The 26,607-nt window shown below is 51.4% G+C and overlaps 1 protein-coding gene across 4 annotated transcripts in view; it reads right to left on the reverse strand.

Annotated features, from left to right (window-relative positions):
• LAPTM5 (lysosomal protein transmembrane 5) overlaps window positions 1-26,607 on the reverse strand; it is a 68,646-nt gene that overhangs the window by 7,395 nt on the left and 34,644 nt on the right. For 2 of the 4 annotated variants that reach the window (XM_088790816.1, XM_088790817.1), the window contains exons 3-4: window positions 2,016-2,109; window positions 1,284-1,360 (exon numbers count right to left, since the gene is read on the reverse strand). In XM_088790816.1, coding sequence (XP_088646942.1) covers window positions 1,284-1,360; window positions 2,016-2,109 — 171 coding nt within the window. Of the gene's footprint in view, window positions 1-1,283; window positions 1,361-2,015; window positions 2,110-16,509; window positions 16,532-17,179; window positions 17,352-26,607 lie in introns of those variants that run through there. The other 2 variants (XM_088790815.1, XM_088790818.1) reach the window with 2 other exon arrangements.

The raw sequence follows: 26,607 nt of genomic DNA on the forward strand, positions 1-26,607 counted from the left end.
CCCCGCACGCAGCCTGATGCCCCCATGTGTCCCCTCACAGGCAGCTCCCTTCCCTCCCAAATCCTCCCACCCCACGTGGAGCCACATGCCCTCCTCTGAGTGAGGCTCTGAGAACAGGGAGAAGGCAAGACCCAGGCCCTGAGTGCGAGGAGCCGTGGTGTCCCCGGAGACACAGGAACAGTCCCCACCTACAGAGATTAAGTACTCCAGGGGCTCCAGGAGCAAGCTTGACTCAATTCCCTTTTAAGAACCCAACCAGGATGGGCCATTTTACAGGTGAGAAGGGATGGAGAGGACTTTCCTGGAGGTGAGTCACCAGGGTAGATCTGGAAAGCAGCAGGAGGGAAAGGAGGAGAGTACTAGAGGGAAATGAGCGGGCAGGAGGAAGCCCTGAGGTGGGAAAAAGCCTGCGCTGCTGAAACAGTCAGCGCGCCCTGCGTGCGATGCTCCTGGGGACATTCCTCATGGTAAGAGGCCCTGAGAAGGTGAGGCTGAAATCCCTCCCCTACTGAAAGCAAGTGACCACTATGACCAGTACTGGTGCATGTGAACCCACCACTGGGGGCAAAATCACAGAAAGGGTGGTTTTGTGGTTTCTCGTGTGGTTGTCTACAATCACTCAGGAAGTGGCCAAAACAACCCAGACTGAGTGTCAGAACATCCAGGGAGGACCTGATCTGTTTGTGTTTCTGAACAAGCCCCTACGAGTCATCCCTCGAGTACGGGGATGGGACAATGGCATTAGCCAGGATGTGATGCGGACATTTCGGGCCAGATGGAGGCATTCCAAACCAGCACCAAATCATTGCGCCTTGTGAGTGCCAGGCCACTGTCTGCCCAGGAAGCGCCATGTTTCCGGTCCTGCTCCAGTGGGCTGTGTGGCGAGGCCCTGGCTTCCTGCCTCCGTGGGGCCGAGGGACAGGCGGTTCTTCTTTGCAGGAGGTTGAGCCACAGCCTGTCTCTCTCATCCACTCACTGGATGGAACTGAGGTGGATGCGTCTATACTCTCTCTTCTGCTCTCACTGATTATAAAACCCGCTGCATTTTCCCCTCTCCCCACTCCTCAAAATGGCTCTTCTTTTCTCTGTCAAAATTCCCTGCCTCCATTTGTAGTTTAAGAGGATGTGGGTCACCAGTGACAACCTCTAGGGTACAGTGGGGTCTCCCACAATACTCACCTCCCACCCTCTGGGCAGCCAGGGGGTGTGACTAGGAGGAGGGCAGGAGGGAAGCTGGGGCTCACCAATTCCTGGCTCCCCTTCCCCCCCCAACCAGGCCTCACCTTGACCACACCAATCAACAGGCTCACACTGATGACGAAGAGCATGGTGATGAGCAGGAAGCTGGAGATCAGGTCGGCTGAAAGGCAAGGGAGAGCAGTGAGGGCCCAGTTGTGCCAGTTGGGATCCCCACCCGGGTTTCAGGGGCCACGCTGTGGGAACCACTGGTGTAGGGGTGATGACTAGGAACAAGAAAGCCCAGACCCTGCCCTCCTGCAGTTCTCAGTCTTGAGGGGCTACAAAGACATAAATAGAACATTTTGAGTGACACAGGAGGGTGTCACGGAGGGTGCCGGCTGGGAGAGCGGGCTGGGGGTCTGCTTTAACCAGGGTGAGGTCGGGAAGGCCTCTGAGAACAAGGCATCCAGACCAGGTGTGGTCAGCTGGAGAATTGGGAGCCAGGGGCAGCCTGGAGGAAAATTTGAGATGTGGCCCGAGAGGGGCTGGATTTCAAGGTGAGGAGCTTCAATTTTATTACAGTGTGATGGGCAGCCATTGACTGCGTAAGCAGGAGAGTCCTGCTGTCATCTTTCTAAGCTGGTTAGGTTTGCAAAGCACCATCCTATCTCCTGCCACCCCTGGAGACCCAGGTGGGGACAGGTGGAATAGCTCCATTTGCAGATGAAAGATCTGAGGCTCAAAGAGGGCAAGTGGCAGGGCCTCAAATCCCAGCCTGTCTACCCCCAGCCAGGGCCCCTCCCCTCTCCTTTCCCACTCCCCCTTCCGGGACCTACCGATCCTGAGGTAGCCTTTCCGTGAGAATTTGCAGGAGGCCTTGCCGTGGGCCACCTCCACTGAGTGCTCGATGAACAGTAAGACACTCATGATCTGGGGGCAGAACAGAGCATCGTCAGCCGGGGTGTGCACCACTCCCCCACCAACCCTCTCCCTCCCCAAGAGTGTGCAGTCAGGGGACCTGTGAGGAGGGGTCTTGGAAAAGATAGAATGCTAGGTCAGTGGAGCATCCTGGATAAAAGTGTGGCCTGTACAGATAGACAGCTGAAGCTCATGATCCTGATTCTTCCTCTTCCCATCTGTGTGAGCTTGGGCAAGTTACTTGGCCTCTCTGTGCCTCAGTGTCCCTCTCTGTAAATTCAGGATAATACGGTAGCTCCCTTAGGAGGCAATTAGGAGGGGTAAATGAGAACATCCCAGAAGAACACTGAGAACCATGTTCTCAGGAAAGCAGTGACTGGAATTATTGAAGGTCAGGCTTGAACAGGAGATGCGGGGCTAAGACTGGGTCTCTCCTATGCTCCGCTTTTATAATGACAGGCACTGGCCATCATGGGGTCTTAGTCACAGCATCTGAGCATCAGAGAGCACCGAGTTCCTGGAGTCACAGGCCTAGAAGCACCTGAGCAATGACTCTCCAAGGTGCCCTGCCAAACCCATCCCCCACGGCTTCTCAATTTCTCCCTCTGCAAAATGGGGATAATAACAGTCCCTGCCTCATAGGGTTGCAGTGGGACCAGAGAGGAAATAATCCACTTACAGTGTCTAGCCGATGATAAGCACTCACTCTATGCTCTCTACTATTGTTACTATTATCCCCACTGGACTGTAGGTCCTTGTGTCTCTCTTGTTCACTGTTCTAGCTATTGTATTTGATGAATACATTAATGGGTGGATGAACAAATGACCCCATTCTTTCAGGTGACCCTTGCTAAGAATGATGGCAAAGGGACAAGTCTGATGAGACTGAGTTTTGGTGTGGCCCTGGTAACATCAGAAGTCCAGACACAAAGCTACAGCTTGAAAGGACCTTGGGGGTCACCTGGCCCATGCCCTCCACCTTCTAATGCAGGAATCCTGGGTCATGCAGCCTCTACTTAAATGCTTCCAGCCACAGGGAACTCACAATCTTATGTATGTCCATGTCCTTATCGCAGGCCTTCTGCCCTTCCCCCACCACACACATACACACACACACACACACACACACACACACACACACACACACTTCTCCAGGCACCATCCACCCACACTCAGAGCAAAACCATCTCCTCCCTCATAGTAGGCGTCCTACCTCTATTAATATGACCTTAGTTTACATTGGCTTTCTAGGCTGCCCTGCACTGGTAACTCATGCTTATCTAACAGGCCACCAGATACCCACCATCTGTTTCCCCCTTGCTGACTATGTGTGGTTTTTTTAGTTCAGACACAGGTCTCAATCTGTCTTCCTGCCATGTTACATCCTGTTCAGGGGGGCAGAAAGGGACAACACAGAAGAGTGATGAAGAGCTGGGCTCCAGAGTCAAATATAGATGGACTTGAATCCAGGCCATTATTTGACCTTGGGCAAGTCCTTTCACCTCTCAGTTTTCTCATCTGAAAAACGGGAATCACTGGATTGAGTAAGGAATAAATTGCATAGTATTTGTAAAGCACTGAGCTTGGGGCCTGGCAGTAAGTGCTCAGCAAACATAATCTGCTTTTGGCTAGTGTGAGCTTAAAGGGGAGGTCGGGCAGTACCAGGAGCAGGGTGCCAGGGGGCTGACAGTGAGCTCACTTTAGCTGCCCCCTCTACCTGGGTGAACCAAAAAGGTTTTGTTTCACCAGAAAAGTTGAGAGCAGCCCAAAACGGAAGGCAGATGCTGTGGAGGCTGTGGCTGGCACCCACAGGAAATAGCCCCGAGAGAGAAAAGATGCTCCCTTGGCCCCTAAAGCCTGGAGCCCCAGTCCCTCTCCTCCCAGGTTTACCTTCAATGAGGGAAAGACAAAAGAAGGCAGACAACAAGTCAGTCCAGGATAGAACAGGGCACCCTGCAAGATGGTGAGCCCCCCATCCCAGATGACTGGCAGCTGGGCTTAGAAAGGCACATGAGTGTCTACCAGGTGTGGCACAAGAAGACTTTTGAAGTCCCAAGAATCCAGGATTGTCTGAGATCTGGAACGAAGCTCAGAATCAGACAATCCCAAAATCCAGTTGCTGGAAAGAGCCTTCGTCCACTTCTTTTATAAATTCCCTCTGTTTGTTTTATGAGCTCAGAGAGGTTAGGTGGCTTGCCCAAGGACACACAGTAAGTTGGGGACAGAGTGGAATTGGAGTCCAAGTCTCCCAGTGCTGTACTAGTGCCTTCCCTTACACCCTGCCCCCCCAAAAAAAAACACCTCAGAGCCCCTGCTAGCCTCCATCCCAGAGGGCTCAGGTATTTTGATTGTCCACTTATGTCAGTCAACCTTTTAAACACACTCCTCTACATTTTTTTATTTCTAAATTATATAGCATGTGCTATTATCCTGGTTTATCATGAACATCATGAAACATACATACAAAAAATCCAAAAATTAATAAACAATGTGATGGAAAATTTTATAAATTCCAATTGTGTCATCCTAAGGCCCCAGTGGTAATCTTGAGCATCACCCCATTTTGGAGACCACTGAAAACGCCCAAACCTCCCCACCTCCTTTAATTCCTCAATTCTGTCCCTAAAAACCTCTCATGGCCCTGCCACCATGCCTGCAATCCTGCCATTAGCATCCAATACCCCTCCTGAATGTCCTGTGACCTCAGCAAGAGGAGGGCATGGGAGGGACATTTGCACAGCCTGACTCCATGCCAGGTGTGCCACACGCACCATCCCAAGGATTCTTCCACAACCCAGTGAGGGACTATTCTTAATTTTCCCACCCCCATTCCACAGGTGAGGAAAGGGCGGCCCAGAGAGCTGCAAGGCCTCCTAGCTGGTAATCTGTAGAGCCAGGATTTAAACCCAGGCCGATGGACCCTACATCTGATTCACGTCCCCCCTCCACTATCTTCCCAGCATCTCTCGGCCTCCTGGCTCTGCCTGAGGTCTGACCGCCTTCCCCACTCCCATGCCGGTGCCTCAGTGGAGTCAGAGAGGGGCGCCAACCTCCTCTTCCCTCCTAAGTTTTCTCTCCCTCCCAACAGCTTGTGCAAGAAGAGGCAGCAAGCACCAGAACTATTTCTACTTTTGTAAAAACCGCCTGTGTTTAAAAACAGGCTCACCCTTCACCCATTTCACCTTCTCAACAACCCTGTAGGAGGGGGGAGATGATTCTGTCCCCATTCACCAGATGAAAACCCTAAAGCTCAGAAAAGGCAGGAGCCAGCCCTGGGTTACAGAGAGAGGCAACCTCAGAGCCTGACGCAGAACTTCTGCGGGCCCCTAACCTTCAACAGAAGACACCAGCCTCTATCCAGAGAAAACTAGGAGGCTCAGCTCCCTAGGACATGGGATGGAGAGAAATTGACATTTATTTAGCACCTTCTATGTGCTCAGAGCTGTACACACAGGCTTGCACTGCAATCTCCCAAAACCTTGAAAGAGGCACTATTTTCCCCGTGGTACAGATGAGGAAATGGAAGCTCATGTGCCCTGTGTCACGTGGCCCTGCTAGGAATTGAACACTGATGCCTGTGCTCCCAGGGTCCAGGGCTCCACTCAGGGCTGAGCAGTGTTCGGGGGCCGAGGACCTGGTCTCACCAACCTTCTGCCCACCCTCCCCCAGCCCTGGACACAGCAGCTGGCCATGGGAGGTTTCTCCCACTGCCTCACTGCTGTCTGACCCTGGCCAGACCCTGGCTCCTCCCTGGCCTCAGTTTCCCCCTCTGGTTAATAACCAGTCACCCCATTTGTACCCAGGGTCATTGGGATCATTGAACACAGGAGAGTCAAGGGAGTGGAACTCCTGCAAACTGTGGCACATCACACCCAGGCTTCCCGGGGTCTCCCACCGAGAGATGTACCCTGCTCCTTAGAAGACCCTCACTGCTCCACCCAAGTCCAGAACCAAGAACCATTTGCAGTTCCCGAAAAGTACCTGGCGTACCTACAACATAAGCTGGGAGATGCCCAGAAACCCCAGCAGTCAGGATTCCCAGGGTTCCTGGCCCTCATTTTCCCTCCACCCACACCTCCCCGGTTTCCACCTCTCCCTGTACGTGGAGGGCCTGGCTGGCCATGACCCACACCCTCCTGGAACAGGGCTTCTCTCCTCCCACAAAGCCCAGGCAGACAGCACGCATTCACCCACTTGTTCCTCACTCACTGTTCCTTAATACTACACGGTGAGATCATATGGCTAAGAGCTGGGGTGCTAGAGTCAGATGGTCCTGGGCCCAACCTGAGCTCTGTGCCCTTGAGCAAGCCACTAACCTTTCTGAGCTTCAGTCTCCTCATCTGGGAAATGGGGATAATGACTGAACCTGCCTTGTAAAATTGCCATCAGGTCAAACAGCATGCTGGCCCAGAGCCAGGCATACAACAAGCGCTCCATACACTATTATGCAATTGAAAATAATTGCAAAAACTGCAATTACTTTTGCACAAACCTTATAGCACAGTTGGGCAGTGTTCATTAGTCTCTGTGGATATTCATTCTTTCCCTTGCTTGTTCCTTCAGTAAATACTCTCTGAGCACATACCGCCTCCAGGCCCTGACTGGATAAGCCACTGGACCCTGGCCTGCAGATGTCACAGTCCCCAGGAGAAACTGATGGATGACCGGTATGTTCAGAGTTACGACAGGGGACACACAGGGGTCTTGAGGTCTCTGATGCGAGAGTGATCGCCGTTGTCTGGAAGACTCAGGAAGGGTTTCACAAACCAGAAAAGCTTGAGCATGGCTTTGAGGGATAAGGACCAGTTTTCCAACAGAGAAGAGAGAAAAGCATTCTGGGAAGAGGGGACCCCGTATGCCACGGCCTGGAGCCTGGTGTAGATCCAGAGAACTGAGGGCGGGAATGCCTCCTCCCTAGACAGGGGATGTTACCAGTGGAAAAGTGAGGCTCAGAGAGAGGTAGTGAGCTGCCCAAGGTCACACAGAGGGCCTGCTGCAAAGCCGGAATCAGCCTCAGCCCCCCCTGCTGCCAAGCCAAGGCTCAGGCTGAGTGACTGTGTCAGTCTGAGCTATGGCCAGCCCCCCTCACTGTCACCCCCCACTTTCCATTCCCCTTTTTCACCTCTTCCCTCTGCTTCTCTCTGGTTTTGGTTCCCATTCTCACCCCCACACTGTTCCTTCTTTCTCAATAACCAGCACAACTTCCCTAAGCTGAGCGGTGGGGCAAGTGGCCAGTAAGCCAGGAGATATTTTTTGTTTCCTAGAAGTTTAGAGGAGCAACTAATAACTTGAGCTGAAACAAAGGGAGCAGCAGTTGGAAGAGGAGAGGAAAAATCAGAGAGGGTGGGGGTAATAGTGCACTGCTGAATATGGGCCATAATGGTGGAGATGCCACGGCTGAAGGTCGTGGACAAGTATTGAACAGGTGGGTTTCCAATGGTGACCGTGCTGGGAGGTGGGGACTGGCTTGCATGTCACTGGGTTTGGCATGGTGGTGACAGTTATGATCACATGAGTGATGATTACAGAGGTGACAGTGGATGTGGCTGGCATGCTGGTGATAGAGGTAACACCAGGGAGCATGCTGGGAAGTGGTGATTAACTGCAATGATCACACAGCCTTGATTCTGCGGCTGATGTTGACGGAGCTGGTGAATTCATGATACGATGATAGTGATGAAACCATGGTAACAGCAGACTCCCCCGACTCCGGGGTTCAAACACCAGTTCCCTCTCCAAAAAGGTGGGCCCACTCTCTAGGACCTCCTAGGGACTCAGGACCTAGCCTTTCAGAAGCAAACAGGCAGAGACCCACCCTCCGAGATTTCAGGGGGTAAAACTGACAGAGAATCCAAATCTCAGTGAGCACCTACTATGTACCAGCTGGTGCGAGGGCACTTTCCTATCCCTGAGCTTGATTGCCTCCTCCTAACAAATCTATGAGGTCACTTTCCTATGAGGAGAGCAGAGGCCTGTGTGCAGCTTGGCAGAGGTTGCACAAGGAGTCAGGCCCGGGCTTGACCCCAATAGATAATGCAGGTTGCAAAATGGGTCCCAAGTGCCCTCCCTTTCCTACCGTCTCTCCCTTTTCACCCTGACCTCCTGCCGCTAGGGGAGCCTAGGGACTCAGGGGCTCCTGCACACGTAGGCAACCATAATGACTATTCTCACCCTCTCCCTGAAGCTCTGTCCTCTCAACCTCCCAGGCCCACCCTGTTTTCTCTGGAGCCCCTAAGGTTGTCTGGGAGGAGGATGGGAGAAGAGAACCAGATGCCTCAGAGTCAAGAGGAAGCTCCCCTCCCTGGCACCCACCCCATACTTCCTGTTGAGGCTTATCAGGGGGCCAGCGGGTGGGGGCCATTCCCCAGCAGCACAATCTCCCCAGCCACATCCCCAGCAGCCCAGATACCATCAACGAGGTCCCAACTTCAAGAGCCTCGGCTCAGTTACAGCCCCAGCCAAGCTGCCCACACCTCCTCCAGAGCCCTACTTCTCTCCTGAGGCTGGTGTTCTGCTGTCCTCCCATCCCTGTCCCCTCCATCTGGCCACTTGACTTCTCTGTGCCTCAGTTTCCTCACCTATGGGACAGAGAGAAGGATCCACCCACTAGTAGAGCAGTTGTGAAGAGTAAGTGAGGTGACATATGTCTACTTCCAAAGGTGAAGGTCCAGAAACACAGACTGACAAGCAGAGGTGCTTGTGTGTGGATGCCAAACTTCACGTCCCTTTGGCAGTAGCTGCTCTATTTGTAATGGCCCAAGCTGGAAATAACCTAATGTCGCTTCCTCCCTGCCCCCCAGAACAGGCAAACACATTGTGATATATTCAGGCAATGAAGTACTATACAACCCCAGGGAAACGAGCTGGCTATACACAGCACTGGGGGGACGCTGACAAAAGAGATGTTGAACGAAAGAAGCCAGCACTAAAGAGCATATGCTGTGTAATCCCATTCCTGGGATGTTCTAGAACCACACATGCTGGGACAAGTCAGTGGCGGCAGGGTAGTGACGACGGGGATATTAGGTGCCTCTGGTGCTGGTCTTGTCCTATTTCTTAATCTGGGTGGAGGTTACCCACGTGTGTTCACTCTGTAAAAGTGCAAGATGTGCACTTATGATGTGTCATTGACACATCAATAAAAGGTTACCAACATAAAATAGAGATCAGCTGGCCTCTACTCTGTCTGGCCCTGGGCATTACAAAAATGAATCAGGCCAGCCATGCCCTAGGTGAGCCTCCCGGCCTCCAGACCTGAGGACGTGAGCACAGGGTCCCCGTATCTGCAGGTGTGCAGCCGTCCTGGGATGGGGGTAAGCTCTGGGAACTCGAGGTCCAGGAGTGGAGGCTCCAGAAAGGCTTCTGCGACACAGCATGTCTTAAAGATTTCTCTCAAAGGGCAGTGGAAAGAGTGTTGCAGGCAGAGGGACTGGCAAGAGCAAAAGCAAAAGTGGGTGAGATGTATTCAGGAAACTGTAAGACGTTTCTCTCGGGGGAACTGTGACTTGGGGTGATCACATGCCTGGCACACAGTAGGCCCCCAGGAAATGGTAGCTGCCATATGGTTGGGCTGGAGGAGGGATATAAGAGACGCTGGGGGGACGCATGGTTTTACAGGTGAGATGACTCTGGGGCTGGCAGGGACGGGAGAAAGAGCAGCCCAGGCAGAAAGGACAGCTCATGCAAAGGCCGGGAGACTGCAGAGAACACGGTTCAGATGGCACTCACCGTAGTCTATTGCTCTGCAGCATAGAAACACTGTGAGGGCGCTGTGCAGGGAACACCTAGCTCTGGCCCGGAGCCATCTGGGAAAGCCGGTGTGGCATCCTCGGAGCTCCCTCCCCTGCCTGTGCTTGGCCTGTGGCTGCCCAGGCATGCCCTCTGCCCTCTGCCCTTCCAGACCCTCCCCTATGAAAGGAGACAGGATGGCAAGCCTTCCTTCCCTTGAAGAAATAGGTGCTAAGGGTAAAATTCCTGGCCCAGTAAACCCCACTGGTCTCCGCCATTCTTGGGGGTAGGAGGGAGGTCATCAAATCTCCTTTTATGGTAAGCCTTTTGGGGGCTGAGATTCAGATTCAGCCTCCAGGTTTGGCCTAAGCCTCCATCCTCCTCCATTTCCTGAGTATCTGGAGAAGCAGCCTGCACCCCTCAAGCTAGTCCCATAAACCGTCACTTCCCTGTTTACATTCAAAGCAAAGCCCTCCCACACCACCCATGATAGTATTACTACTACTGCCGAGCATTTAGGAGAGGCCAGGTCTCCTCGAACACTGACACACATCATTTCACCCTCACCTCAGCCTTATGAGGCAGGCTCTGTGATCAGTCCCATTTTTTCCCCATGTTGCAGGTGAAATCAAGACTGCATCTTTCCATGTGGGTTCTGTGTTAATAAGGACAAAGTTCTTGAATAAGAGGTACAAACCTCCAATTATAAGCCACGGGGATAAATAAGCCACGGGGACGCAGTGTAAAGCACAGGGAATATAGTCAATAATACCGTAGTGAGTTTTCACAGTGACAGATGGTTACTTAGACATATCGTGGTGATCACATCGTAAGGCATATAAATGCAGAATCACTGTTGAACACCTGAAGCCAATATAATATTGCACATCAACTATATTTTAATAAAACTTTTAAAAAAGAAAAAAACGGAAAGGACATGGCTTCCGGATATTACAGCTCACAGCCCCCACCCTCCTACCCCTCCCTCACCACAGTCTGGAGCAGCAACGGAGCCTGGCCTCTCTGACCCTGTTTCCTCTTCTGTCAAGTGGAAGCTCTGGTGGCAGCTGCCATTTGTGGTGTGCTCACTAGATGCCAGGTGTATCTCCTACCTGGTTTCCTTTGAGTTTCCAAATGACCCTGCAGGTCATAGTTATTGAACCCCATTTGACAGGGGAAGAAACTGAGGCTGGAAGGGGTGCACCAGCAGAGCTAAGAACTGGAAGGACAGGAAGCCAACAACCTCACTCTGCGCAGCTCCTTGGTCACCTTCATGCCTCATTAGGCATTCTGTACCCTGCCTTTCCCTAGAGGGTAGGGTCCCCTGGGAGACTAACACAGGCTTATAGTGACCTCAGAGCAAAGTCCTAGTTCCAGACCACTGCCCTGGGCTCAAAATAAAAGCTTCACTTCCTGGGAGCTCGGGGACAGGCTGGTGATAGAGAAGCTTTGGTGCACCCAGGCCCTGCCCTCCAGCCATGGGCCCGTCTGAGTGGCCCCCAGCCCCTGCACCAGGGAGGACCCTCTCCCAGGCTGGTGTCTCCCCCAGCTATGACCCTCTGACAGCAATGAGTCCCTCCAACCAAGATGACTCGCCATCCCCCAATGGCTGGGACTACCAACCACCTCTCATTTCCAGAAGCCTGTTCCTTCCCTTCCCTTGGGCCTGAAACCAGGAAGTGTGGAGAGGATGAGGCCTAGCCTGGGGTCTGGCCTGACCTGGCCCAGCTCACACAGGTGACTGACCATCATCACTCGGCCCACCAGGCCTAGTGCAGCAGGAAGAGCCTAACTTTGCCCCCAGAAGGCCCTGTGTGCCTCCCCCCATTGGCCTAGTGGGTCCAGGGGCCCTCTTGAGGGCCTCCAACATTTTATAAGCTAGAAGGTGTGATCACACCCCAGTTGAAGAGCAAAAGTCAGTTCTCTCAACCATGGTGCTGAGAGGGGCTGCAACCCCCACCCTACCCCAACAGCCCCTAACCCCTCCAGGAAGGGCACAGAGCCACACGGGGGCATTGGGCGTGAAGGCGAAGAATCTAACAGATTCTCAGCTGGTGCTTTCCCGTCTAACAGTTGGGGCCTATTTTAAGACCCCAGAGAGCTGAGATTTCAAAAGGAGAATGGCCTCTGTGGTCCACTCTCACAGCCCACTCTGGGCACTTGCCTACCAGTCCCCCCCGCCCTACTCCAATGGGGCCACATCAGCTCCATACCTCAAAACTGTTACCCTGTAGATAGGGACCACTGGCCCCATTTAACAGATGAAGAAACTGAGGCCCAGACAGCAAAGGCACCTGCCTGCTCAAGGTCACATCACAAGTGAGTAATGGAAATAAGTCTGTGATCTTTTCAATCCCAAAGTGGAGCAGAGAAAGGAGCCTCTGGAATTCTGAGGAAGACAAATCAGGAGGGCTTCCTGGAGGAGAAAACTTCCTGTGAGCTGGACCATAAAGAAGAAATGAAGGGCCTCCCAGACAGATGGACCACCTCTGGCCCAGGGGCCAGGTAAAGAATTTGTTTGTTCACTCATTGGCTCATTCCACACACCTGTGTGCCAGTAGTAGCGGCATGGTACAGGTGCCCGCCCCACCTCCCTGTGTGACCTGGAGCAAGTCAGGGACCCTCCTGGACCTCTGTTTTCTCATCTATAAAATGCAAGAATTGGGCCAAGCAGAGGTCCATCCTTTTAGCCACGAAGCCTAAAAGAAGTGAGGGACTTGGTCCAGTCCCACCCCGCCTGACCTCTCTAGCTTCCCCCGCCACACCTCACAGCCGGCCCTTCCTCCACCCCAGCGTTATGAACTTCTCAGGGTTTCCAAAGCATTACGTGGTCTCCCCGCCTCCAAGCCTTTGCTCGTGCAGCTCCCTCTGCCTGGCATGCCCTTTCTTTCCCAACGTACCCAAGCTAAGTCCCACTCATCCCTAGCACTCAGGCCTCCTCCAAGAAGCCCTTCTTGAATCCCCAATCTCCACCCGTGGCTGGGCTACGTTCCTTCATCTGCCTGAATAACAGCCAGCACTGTCATCCATCAAAGCCGTTATCACAGTTGTTCCTGGACAGACTAGAAGCCCTGAAGGGCAGAGGCCATGAATGAGTCAGGCCTGGATCCTGGCCTGGGGCTGGACACATAAAATAAAGACTTGTTTGAGAATGTACCTTCATTCACTAGAGACTCCATTAAATAATAAAAGTTGCTTTCCTTTTCTTTCCAATTTAAAAAGTAGTATACTTGAGCCACCAAATAAAGTAGCATTGGATTATAACACAAAGTATAAAATAAATATCCATGAGTCCCTGCTGATTTTAAAAAAAAAAAAATCAATCATTTATTTACATAATAAATGAGGAGAACAGGCAAATCTCCCATGAGGAATTTCAAATAATGTACGTAGCTACTCTGCCCTCAAGGAAGGGGGAGAATACCTCCCCACTCCTTAAGTGTAGGCTGCGCACCGTGACTTCCTTCCAGAGGACAGTATAGGAAGGGGAGGAAAAACAGTAACTTTACAATGGAGAAGCCTGACAGATCGTGCCTCAGCCAGGCGATCAAGGTCAAGACCAACAGTGATATGACATGCTGAGAATGGCACTTTACCTCAGCGGTCTTCCTCCTAAAAACATGTTACCCAAGTCTAACCACTGAAAACTATCAGACAACTCCCATTTGAGAAATAGTCAACAAAATGTACCACTAGTACCCCTCAAAACTATCAAGGTCATCAAAAACAAAGAAAATCTGAAAAACTGTCCCAGCCAAGAAGAACGTAAGGACTAGATGTAACATGGGAGTCTGAATGGGATCCCAGAACAAAAAAATAATGGCAGTAGGGAAAAGCTGAAAAAACCTGAATGAAGTACGGACTTTAGTTAATAATAGTGTGTTGATCAATCAACTCGTCAGTTGTGATAAATGTGCCTTATTAAATGTAAGACGTTAACTAACAATAAAGGAAACCTGGTGTGGCATGTATTAGAACTCCGTACAATGTTCACCATTTTTCTGTAAATCCAAAACCGTTCCAAAATAAAAAGTTTATTTTAAAAAGTAGTATATGCTCATTGTGCCAAATATAGAGAATACAGAGAAGTAGAAAACAATTAGCGCTTTCACAAACCTATAACCCAGAGACATCCGCGACTAGCATCAGCTTCCTCTCATCGCCCAAGTCCTGTTGTTACATGGCTGAAATTACAGGTGTAAGCTTTGCATGAGGCAATGCATTTCTAATGGAATTCAAGGGGCCTTGAAGAAGAGAGGTCCAGGAGGGAGATATTTCTGGGCAAAGGGGTTTTCTGAGGGTCCCACCTCCTGCCATTGATTTGGGACATGCTTTAGGTTGCCAGACAAGCCAGGACTAAAGTGGCCTCTTTAAGAAAGTTCTCTGACTCCCCTACATGTGCAAGTTTGGGTCAGGAACCCTCTACACAAACCCAGCAAAATCCTGAGGAAGGCCCTCCAGCCCTTGGACACAGGAGGGTCCTTGGGTAATAATGCCCCCGATGACTCCATAATGGGTGGTGCTGTCCCAGGACACCAAGGGCCCAATTTAACCGTCCCCAGAGAGGCCAAGTCCACAAATAGCTCTCAATGTGCAGGGTTGTCACCCTTGACTAGCTCCAGATGATAAGCAATCTGACTAATCAACACATTTGGAGGACGGCTCATCTTTTTCCATCCAGATGTTCAAGGCCCTGACAGCACACTGGCCACACGACTGCTGGGCCACAGGAAAGCCCTCAGCCCCTGCCCTTTCTGGGAAGGAGCAGAAGCCTGTCACAGAGCGGACAGGAGGACCATCCCCCACTGGAATCAACTAAGCGCCGCAGACCAGAGATGACTGCCTAAGCCACACAGCTTCACGGCTTCGCCTCTGTCCTCATCCTTCTGCTCTAGAGTATCCCATGGCTTCCATGACTCATATTACAGACAATGTTTTTCAACTGGGAGCGATTTTGCCCCCAGGAGACATTTTCGGTTATCACAGCTGGAGGGTGCTACTGGCATCTTGTGGGTAGTGACCAGAGATGCTGCTAAACATCCTACAATGTACAGTTCAGTCCCCACAACAAAGAATTCTCCAGCCCAAAATATCAATAGTGAAGGTCCAGACTCTTTTGCTTGTCACTCCAAGCCCTTACCACCTCCTGCTCCCCAACCAGAAGCCTCAAGGTTGGTCTATGCAGTGTCACAAGCCATTGTCCTTCCGCCTCTACACCTCTGCACACCCGTCCCTCCCCCATCCATATTCCCCACAACCTACTGTACACCTCTGCTAACGGCACCACCTCCAAGAAGTCTTCCCTGATCACTTGCCCACAGATTCTTCAGTTCTGCGGGTGGGCACTGAGGTCACTTAATGTCATGTACGTCATGTCACTGATATCATGTACAGGTGAGGACTTCAGATGGCATGATCAAGAAGAAACCTCGAGCGTCACAAAGTCCAGAGTTTGCAGAACAACCTCCTGGCCCAGGCAGCCTGCAGATGGATTCAGTTGGTCCGCACAGGCATTTCTTTTCAACCTTGAATCAGTCACCAACATGGAAACATCAGAAGATGTGACATCCAAGCCTGTGTTCCCTGCTTCTCTAAACATCAGAAGAATCGCTGCCAGGGCCCATATCCCTTCATGGCACACTCAGTGGAAACAGACAGCAGCCACCAGAGTGGATGCAGAACAGGCTCCCCAGGTCACCACAGGTGCAGCTGCCCCACTACACTCACTTACATGACCTGTCTGGCACCTGGAGGCACTGGAGTGTGAGACCTCTGAGCCAGTCCACACCCTCCCACACACACACCCTTCATTTTATAAAGGAGAAACTAAGGCCCAAGAAAGAAGCTTGTCCAAGGTCACACAGCCAGTTAGTGGCAGAATGGGGGTAAAGATCCAGGGGCCTGCATCCCACAGGGACACCTCTGCGTACCATACTGTCCTTCCAAGAATGTTGCACAATCTCAAAGCTTGAAGGGACCCTAAGGACTTGGTGTGGGGATAGCTAAGGTGCCATTCGCTTCTCTCAGAATCACTCTTGCACTGGCAGAAACTAGGCAAGGCCACCTTGGAGCTCCTCCCGAAACCAGAGTTCTGGGGTCTGACAGCTTGACAGCAAGCTCTATATCTGATCCACTGCTAATAAGAAAGCACTCCGCTGCATGTCAGCAATGCCTGATAGATGTTAACTTCCTTGATCCTCATAACCACCCTATCAGAGGTTGTCCTTATGCCCATTTATTAGATGAGAAAACTGAGGTTCAGAGAGGTTAAGCAAGTGGCCCAAGGCTGCACAGCTAGGAAGTGGTGAGGCCAAGATTTGCATACAGAAGTCTGGATCCAGAGGCTGTGCACTGAGCACTGAATAGCACCACCCCTCTGAAGCCTGGTCTCTTGCCGCAGCCCTGCCTGTAACCAGAAGCAGATGCAGCCAGGTCTAAGAATTTACAGGAGCCCACCACAATGTGCAAATTTGGGCAATTTTGAGGAAGCCCTTCCAAGCTCAGGAGAGAACTGTTAACCTCAGGCTCTGAGTCACCCTAAGAGGAAGGGGCCTGGGTCTGGGGGAGCTGGGCATGGTTTGGAGTTGTAGGTTGCGGGGTGGGTCTGGACAGAGCAGAACAGAGACTCTCAACCTTCAGTCGCTGAGACAGGGGAGACTCTGGCCCCGGGGGGCTGTGACTCACCCCGAGTCAAGGCTCCACACTCAGGCGGTGCACACCAAACTCCAAAATGGAATCACTGGGCCCATTCCCCCTCGGGTTGCCCCACAGAGATTGAGCCAGGCAAGTCCCCCTCCCTGCCACTTAGCACAAGGTCTCGAGCTTTTCTGGTGGAGAGGAGGCAGTGGTTTGCCCAAGCTGTAAACACAAAAGGGAGATTCCCACTTGTCAGCCCCTCCAGTGGCCCAGGCCCCACAGAGGGGACGAGTCAATGCTGCATCTGTGGCCTGGCCCCATATCCTGGCAGCCACCCCAACCCCCATTTCTCCCAAGATTTCTGGCTTCCAAAGCACTTTCACATCTGGGATTCCGTTTGCACCCGGATGACCTGTGGCTGCTATTTTGTCCCATTTTACAAAGGCAGAAACTAAGTCTCAGAGAGAAGGTGAGTTATGTTCTCAAAGAACAAGGACCCCTACTCCCACCACTGCTCTGCTCCGATAGCTGCTGCAAGGTCCCCTCCCCCCATTTGACAGAGAGGGAGACTGAGGCCCAAGTAGGGTCCCACAGAGAGGTGGTGAGCAGTGGCCATCGCATAGGAGGGGGCCCAGTAGATCAGGGGCCCTGTCTCACACACACACTTACACATACATGCACACACACAGAGTCTCCTTGGGCCTGCCTGCACACTTACCACATGGTAGATGGCCAGGGCAGTGGTGGCAATGCGGACGTTGAAGCAGCAGCAGGTCTGGCGGATGGCCACGTTGGGGGCCATGGTGCTGCCGTCCCCTCCTCCAAGGCACTGAGGGGAAAGGAGTCCTGCGCCTGGAACAGGCCAGAAAAAGGGGAAGCTGCTGGCTGCCCTGCTCACTTCCTTCCTGCCCCTCAGACAGGCAGGGGCAAGATCGTCACGATTGGGGCGGGGCAGCTGAAAAGGACTGTAGCCTGCCTCAGAGCACCACAGAGGGCCCTCTGCCACTCCCAGGAGGGGCTTCCCAGGGAGAGCAGACCCTTACGCCATCAGCACCTACCTACCGTGTGCCAGGGCTGAGGTTTAAGCAGTTTCACACGCCCGGCTTACTGGACGCTCACCACCAACCACCCTTGGAAGCAGGGACTGTTACCAAACCCATTTCCAGACAGAGAAACAGAGATCCAGAGAGGTCGAGGCATTCACCCAAGATTACACAGTAGTTAGTGCTGGTGACAGGATTCAAACATAGGTCTGGCTGGCTGGCTGCAAAAATAACTATTGTCTAGTAATTCCTACCTGTTCTGAGTGTGCTCCTGGATTAACTCCTTTAAGCCTCACCTCAACCCTTTGAGGGAGGTACTATTAGTATCCCTATTTTACAGATGAAGAAACAGGGGCACAGAGAGCGGAAGTGATTTGTCCTAAGTCACATAGCTAGTCCGTGGGAGAAGGGGGATTTGGACCAGGGCTGACTGGTTCTAGATGCTAACCCTTCAGAGCTGATCTCTTCACTGTATCCCCAACCTCAGAGAGAAGTATGTCCTTCCTGAGCTCTGTCCAAACAAGAATAATTACTAAACAAAGCCATCAACCGTGTGTCAGTCCCTGGGCTAGGCTCTTCTTACCGCTGGGTCATTAATACTTCACAGCAACCAGGGAAACCTTCAGTCAAACCCCTCTTTGAGGGCCTCAAGGCCCCCAATGCTCACACACATGTCATCAGGAATTTTTTTCCCCTCACTCTTGGGAGAAGTTGGAATTAATAAACCATGACTATTAAGCAAGGAACTCTGGGATCTCAGATAATAAATTATCCATATTGCAATAAAGGGAATATGAGGCACTTGCAAAATTCCTGTAAGAAGTCTGCTCTGTCCTGATGCTGAGCTCACTTGCAATGTAAAGCTTCTGGTGGAGAACATGGCACCACCTGCCATGAAGTCCCACCCTCACACCAGATCATAGAGCTGGGATTGACCACTACAGACGCCCATCATTTCTACCCCAGGAGAGGTTATAAAAGGTCTCTAAGCTCCTCCCTCTTGGCAGGAGTTGCTCTGATGGACCCACAAAACTTGTCTGATGGACTTGATCAAACCTTTCTCTGTTTCTCAATGAAATCACAGGGGTTCTGCCAGCTTGGGGCTCCTGGATGACTCAGCCAATCCCTTCCCTACTTCATTTTCAAGCCTGTTTGTTTTTCATCATCAGCCTTGTTGAGACCAGACATTATAGAAAGGTGGTACAGTATAGTGATTAAGTGCTTGGGCTCCAGTGCTCATGGCCTGGGTGCAAATCCTGGTACCTTCTGGCTGGATAGCTAGTGCAGCAAGAAAAGTTCTGCTTTTCCCAATGATATGGGAGAGACTCTCACCATAAAAATTTTAAGTCTCCTTTTCCCTAGTTTCTTAGCTCCTTAGCCCCAGGCTTTGATTACATTTCTGATCAGTTTCTGAGTCCTAGACTAAAGATTGCTCCCAGCCTGAATCACAGAATGTCTCTCAGATAATTACTTAAAAGCCTGTGACTTCCCAACATCCCCAAGCCATTCCTGACCTCCCCAGACCAGCAAACTTGTTGAGTGTAATCATTGAAGCCTAATGTTTTTTCCAACCCATGCTGCGCCCAGCTCCTGGACAATTGAGGCCACCTAAATGACTGGTTAAATGGCCACAGGCTCTACAGAGCTAATGGATTTACTAATTAAAATCTATTTTTCCTCATTCTGGAGCCTTGGGGATGTGGAGGATGCCCCAGCAAGGTTGCCAGTCACAACCAAAGAAGCCAACATGGTCTTCCAGGCGGATCTCGGGACCCCTTCTTCTCATCTGAGATCAGATAGGGCGAGAGTTCCGTGAAACCCCGAATAGGTAGGGACAGCTCTATGCTCCTGCCCAACAGGAAGCAGATACAGAAGAACAACCCTCCTGTCCCTCAACTTCCCATAGAGATTGTACGGGGATCACGTCTCTCAAGGGAAAAACAAGTCAGGCAGTTAGAGATAGACATCGGGTCTCTGCATTACCGCACAAAAGACCTCCCCTCTCTGTCCAAAACTTCCCCTTCTCATTGTAATTATCTACCCCTATGAGGAAACAAGTGGGTACAAAATACCCAACTATACTAAATCAGCCATTTACACCTGCGCAGTAAAGGCCACAACGATCTTCATTTCACCTGGGCCTCACTTACCAGTCTAAAAAAATGAGGTAATAGCCTCTTGTCAATCACAGGTGTCAATCAAGTGATCCCACGCCCACAAAGGAACAGCTCATTCTGGAGAAAACTCCAAGTCCTCGCCAGTCAGGGCCTTTTTCGAGCCGGGGCCCTTGGCCTTTGTGGCCTTTTTGCCTTTTGAGCCCCTTCTTTTGCTCCTAATAATGCCACCTTGGGCCCTTGAGCCATTCTCTACTGCTCGGGTCTGCTCCTATTTCCTTGAAGTGTACTGTCTCTTCTAATAAATTGTTTTTTCACTACTTTACCTCGATATCTCATTCAATTCTTTGCTAGAGATGCCAAGAAGCTGGACACCGCCGAGGAGGGCCCACCCTCCGGTGACACCAAGAACAGCAGGACAAAAGTGACTGGAGATGAAGAAAGCAGGGGCCAGTAGAGCCCCCGAAGCCATGCTGGGGAATCTGGATTTAATTGTGCTGGGAAGCCACTTGAAAATTTAACACCATTAATAAATGATAGTCATTAATAACATTATGATTTGGTGAAACTGGAGCAGGTGAGCCAATTCCCAAAGAGAGGGCTGAAACCCACTGCTGGTATGAGACCATTTTATATGGTATACGGATGAACACTTTTTATTTTTATGATGATAGATTCATTTTAATGTGCATTATAAAAATATACGTAACTAGCTCATCCATTCTGTGATTTTTTTTCCATTTGTGGGAGTAATGTAAGGTCTTGTTTTAAAACAGATACATTTAAATTAAAAAGCAGTAAGTTAAGTTAAAGAAAAATCTCAAGGCAGCCACAGGCCAGGAGACAGGCAGATATGGCAAACACGCAGGAAGTGGTGTGGGTGTCACAGGTTTGGGAATCCTGGTGGGTGAGAAATCCCATAGTAGCAGTGTGATCTCAGACAAGATGCTTAATCTCTCTGAGCTGTTGTTTCCACATCTGCAAAACAAAGGCAGAAGCTCCACCTTGGTGATGATGAAATGAGGTCATGTGCAAAAGCCTCTTGTTTGTTTCCTCCTTTCCCCAACCCCTCAACCAGCCTCAGGCCGCTGGAAGGAGGCAGAGCTAGGATTTGAAACCTGAGGTATCAGAGGCTGAGTCCTGGGCTACACCTCCAGGAGGGGCCAATGACCATGAGGGCAGCCTCTTTGTGAACAAGTGGCATCTCCCAGGCATTGTCTCCCTCCCAGAAGCACTAGAGTTCTGATGGGTCATTTGTTCCTCTCTGAGTTTCCAGCCTCCAGAACAGCTGGTCCTTTGGTTGGAGCCTCTGTCACTCCCTATGGATAGAGGCCCATTCCTAATTTTCATCTTCTCCAAACTTCCTGAAAGAGAGAGATGGCTATTATCCCAAATATCAGGCTCCTTGGCCAAGGTCACTGTCGTAGGCAGAATAGAGGCCAATCCCCAAAGATACCCTAATTCCTGGAACCCGTGAATATACGTTGCCTTGCCTGGCAAAAGGATTTTGCAGGTGTGATTAAGCTGAGTATCTTAGTTAGGCCGCATTTAGGCCAGGAACAGGAACCTTCTTATCTAAACAGCCATCTTGTCTTGTTTTGTACCTTGTACCTGCCAACTTGTGTTTACCTTAGGCCTGGAGAAGCCGCCTGGAATGTAGAAACCATCTCATCCTGTCTTGCTTTGTATTTTGTCTGTCTCCTGTTTGATCAGCGGGCCTGGGCCAGCCTGGGCAGTCCAGGCAGAGGCCTGGGGGCCAGGGTGTGGAGCCTGAGGGCTTGGTCATGCCCCGAAACCCTTTGTTGCTAGAGACAATGCAACAAAAACCCCATGAAACATTGAAGGGGGAACAACCTCATTTAGCCCCTCCTATGAAACTTCACACCCCTTTTTGCTTGGGGAGGTTATGGTCTTTTCTAGCCTGACCTCCCGCAGCTCAAACACACCAAATAAATTCTAATAGACCAATTTTGGTCTCTTGCCACTCATTCCTCTGGCCCGATTCATTCCTCTGGCTGGGCCTAACAATCTTGAGACGAGGAGATTATCTTGGAATATCCGGGTGGGTGCAATGTAGTCAAAAGGGTTCCCATAAGTGAAAGAGGGAGACAGGAATGTCAGAGTCAGATAGCTATTGGAAGACACTAACCGGCCAGCTGTGGAGATGGAGAAAGGGGCCGCAAGCCCAGAAATGCATGCAGCTTCTAGAAGCTGGGAAAGGCAAAGGAACAGATTTTCCCTTTCCAAAAGGAATGCAGTCCCATTGACACCTTGATTTTAAACCAGTGAAACCCATTTGGGGTTTCTGACCTCCAGAATTGTAAGACAATAAATTTGTGTTGTTTTCATCCACTGAGTTTGTGGTTAATTTGTTATAGCAGCAACAGGAAACCCATACAGCTCCTCAGCAGAGGCTACAGTGTAACCCAGGTCTTTCTGACCCCAGAGCCCAAGCACACCCCACAAAAACCACAGTCCCCATCTTCACAAGGGCAGCCTTGACCTCCTCTCTGAGTGACCTCAGGCAAGCGGTGAACGTCTCTGAGTTTCAGTTTCCTCCTGTGTAGGGTGGGGATAATAATAGCACCCATCTCACAGTTTGTGATGGTTCAATAAGAAAATGCCCGTGGGGGTGGCAATACTGCGTAAGCCCCTTGCTCCTACTCTGCCCTTTTCCGTTAGAAATGCCAAGTTTTGAGCTCCTCTCGGCTGCTTTTTAAACTCTCTTTCTTATCTGGTGGACTCTTGAAAACATCAGGCCCTCCGAACTCCTCAAGATAAGGAGGAAATGTTCCAGTTTCCGCAGGCACTAGACAGAGCCCAAATCGCTCTGATACCACCCTCCTGAACATTGCTTCTGACAAAGGAGTCTTTTAAGACTTCCTGATTTCAGCAATGATCGCATATCCTAGAAAGTCATCTTTAATCTCGAAAAAGTCTGTAATTCGTGTTGGTTGTCTTCTTTAATAATTTGCTGCCATGATGTATTAACATGTCAACGGATGTCTCTGTTTTCTCAAAGGCAGAGTTACTTATGAGTTTTCTTTGTTAAGCCAGAAGAACATCATTAGAACTTCCCTCTTCACCCACATGCCTAGAAATAAAAATAAAACCCATGACTCTGCCAAGTTTCACATTTAAACAAAGAGCTGGGGAGTCTTGTGTCCTTTCAATTAATGCAGGTAAAAAGCACTTAGGAGGCTCCGGCTCAGAGTCAGGACTCAGCAGCAGGAGCGATTGTGATTGTGATTGCTACTGTGATTATTTCTGTAATTAGCTAAGCCCTTTCCCACCTTGTAGCTCAGCTGAGCCTTTCCCTGCCCCAGCCCGTAGAGAAAGGCAGCAAAAAGGTGTTGATCTGCGCCTGGCAGGCCGAAGGGGGCAGGGGCCTGCCACAGGATGCACAGCTGGTCAGCAGCAGAGCCAGGCTGCAGGCCCTGCTCAGGGACAGCTGCTTGGGAGGCACATGAGTGGTGCAGCCACGGTAGCTCCAGGGCTCTCTTCCCACGGGGGCGTGGGGGGGGGGGGTTCCCGGGTGCCCTCTACAGCTCGCCCAGGCCAAGGGGTAAGCTTCCTGCCAGACCACAGGCCTGTAATTCCCTCTTGGCTGCCCTCACCACCTCACTCCCACCTTTGAGATTTGGAGCTATCCCCCGGAAAATATAAGACACCACACAACACTCCCTCCCCTTCTCCTGATCCCCAACACAGCATGCTCACCAGTGGCTGGGGCCTGAGCATGCAACCTCAGAGACCCTCCCCTACTCCCCTGTCCCTCAGAGGGTCCGCCTAGCAAGGACAGCCCACGGGCCTGGGGCTGGGGACAGCAGGCCCTCCAGTGACCAGTCGGTCAGTCCTACAATCAGGCAGGGGCTGCTGAGGCTGTCTGTCTGACACCCTACCAAGGAGCTGACTCTCGGCCAAATGTTCAGAGCTGGCTGCCTGCAGCCAGGGCACAATGATGCCATATGCTGGTCTGTCAATGCTGCTTGGACTCTGCAGGCAGAAGGCGCCTGGGCAGGAGGCTCCAGGGGGATAGCACCGCAGTCAGAAAGGGCACTGTCTGTGGGGAGCAGAGCACTGACCCTGGAGCTGGGAATCCCACCCTCTTCCTGACTCTGGCCTCCATCCAGCTTCCACCCCGCTCTGAAGCTCTAGAATGGGAATTGTCATACTGTGTCCAGCTGCTGAGAGGGCTAGAAGGTCAGTACCTCTCTCCTCCCAGCTAGTACCCTCGCCCTCGGAAAGAACCTCATAGATCCAGGTCCCTGAAAAGTTGGTGGCTACAGTGGCACACCTGCTAGTAACATAATAGTAAGTATGATCTCATTAGGGCATTTCCCCCAGAGAGGGGATTTTTACTTAAATAAAAACAACAACCACCAAACAACAAAAACAACAAAAGTGATAGGTCTTGCTAAGGGCGAAGTCCCTGGCAGAGATTTAAAAGAAAAAGAAAAGCAAAGCACCACTATTTACAGTTCTGGCCAATGCACTTTTAAGAGACTTCTAGGAAATCTATGGTTATCTCGATTAAAAATGGACCGACTTTGTCAGAAAGAGAAAGACAAATACCATATGATCTCACTTATATGCGGAATCTAAAGAAAAGAATAAGTGAATGAACTAATCAGAGACAGTTTTGGAAACATGGAGGAAAAACAGAGGGTTGCTAGAGGGGCGGGGGGGTGGGGATAAGGGGGAGGTGAGAGGTTTTGGGAACGTACAGAGGGATAGTGGATGGGGGGAGGGGGGTTCACACAGTGTGAGGGATATAAATGATAAACGTCTAAGTTTTGCTTTGTCTTGTGCACCTGAAACTAATTAAAAAACAAATAAAAAAGAAAAGAACTAAGGGGGGCTGGGGGTGGGGGGTGGGAGATGAGGGTAAGGGGGATTGACTATATTGTGATGGAAGGAGAACTGACTCTAGGTGATGAACACACAATGGGATTTATAGATGATGTAATACAGAATTGTGCACCTGAAATCTATGTCATTTTACTAACAATTGTCACCCCAATAAATTTAATAAAAAAATAAAAAAATAAAAAAAAATGGACCGACTTTGTAAGTACGTGACTTCTACCCTTTGTCCTAACTCCTCTTTCCTGCCAGGGATGCAGGCACAATGCCCAGAGGAGCAGCAGCATTTCGGAAGCTCGAGGACAAAAGCCATAGCCTAAGAACGCTAGGAGGGAGAGAGAGAAGAGCCTGAGGCCCTGACGGCATCATGAAGCCTCTGTTCCAGCCCTGATCCCTCTTCCTCTGGACATCTTGTAATGTGAGAAAGGGGAACCCTACCCAGGCCTTCTGATGACATTCAACCACTCAACAAGAGGCTTGTGTTAGGTGCTTGGGGCACAGTAGTGGACGAGAAAGACGAGGTCCCTGCTCTCATGGGGTGAACATTCTGGTGGGGGAGACAGTAAACAAGGACCCATATAAACAAGGTCATTTCAGCAAGTGAAAATTCTTGATCTCTGCTCTGCAGCCATCACTCGTCTGGCTTCTGCTCTTGTCGGGAGGACAGACCCACTGTGGAACTTGGGGACGACCCCTTTCCCACTCTGACTTCTGCTTCTCTGTCTGTAACATCAGGGACGGGTCCAAAACCATATGCTCTGAGGCCTGGCCCCCCTCAGCCGGGCCCCGGGACGAGGCAGGTTACTTATTCTGAGCAGCTGCACCCAGCACCTGGACGCCCTCCAGCCTGACTGGGCTGGTACTGCCCTCAAATTCCTCAGCGCTGGGTAAACAGCTGGGAGGCCCCGTCAGCCAGCCCAGGCCTCCTGACTGCACCCCTTTCACGGCCATCTATAAATCTCCAGCAACTGCTGAAAGGTCTGTCCCCAGCCAGCTGCAGGCTGAAGAGCCCGATTGTGGCCAAGGCCTGTCGCCGCCAGCATTAGGCACAGCCCTGGGCAGGTTGAGAAGCCAGGCCATGAGGCCAGGCTGTACTCTGTAGTCACCACGGCTGCTGTCCCAGGGCCACCGGCCCTGCTCTGGGTATGCCAGCGGCTGCGAGCCCCCTGCCCAGGTCAGCTACTGAGCCTCCACACACCCCTGCATCCACCTAGAACTCATTACACCTTAAACCGAGCGGTCCGGATGTGGAGCCCTCGAACCTCCACACTGCCCAGCATCCCTCTCTCCTCACCCTCGCCGCCACTTCCTCCAAGTCACCAAGCCCTCGGTGTCCCTCTTACTCCCCAAATCCCTCTGTTTTCCCCCATCCCCCCCACCAGCCCTCAGCCACCACCACCTCCCACTAGACTTAGCTGTGGGGAGAGGCTGAAGGCAGAAAGAGAAGGAGGCCCTGGGCTGCCCAGGTCCAGCCTCTACAGCCTCCCAGCAGGGAAGGTATTTCTTTGGCCCAGGGGCATGGAGAGCTGGATCAGCTGTCAGATCTGAGCCTCTGGGTTCTCTGTCCTCCTCTGTATAAGTGTTTGAAGAGCAGGTGACCTGGACCACCAATTCAGAACATATATATATATATATATATACTGTAATAATTAAAAACACTGGCAAAACGAGGAGGCCACCTAAGCCATGTGCCTGACTCGAAGGCCATGCCACTTGGCACAGAATCTGCCCAGTTGTGTGAAGTCCAGCCCTGTGCTTTTGAGCCTTAGCCCCGGTGGCCCCATCTACACTGGCCTTATGGTCAAGGGAACCTGGGTCTGTTCCAGGGCCCTCCTCCAAGAGTAAAGGGTGGACGTGCTAATGTGACAGGTAACTGCATCATTGTGTGCCTACTATGTGCCAGGCCTTATTGTGTGCCTACTATATGCCAGGCCTCGTGCTAGGCCTTGGGCATAGAGCAGTGAATAAGACCAAGGCCTGCCTGCAAAGGGCTGCCATTCAAACAGGACGCCCACGAGATCCCAGCCCTGACTCGTAAGTCAGAGTGGGGGCCTCCTTCCCAGTCAGGGCGGCCTCAAGGCTGGGCAAATCTAGGGCCACAGGTGGCAGCCCCATAGGCTGCC

Source organism: Rhinolophus sinicus, chromosome 14, assembly GCF_057876585.1.
Source record: "Rhinolophus sinicus isolate RSI-liver-muscle chromosome 14, RSI-T2T, whole genome shotgun sequence".
Taxonomy (NCBI): domain Eukaryota; kingdom Metazoa; phylum Chordata; class Mammalia; order Chiroptera; family Rhinolophidae; genus Rhinolophus; species Rhinolophus sinicus.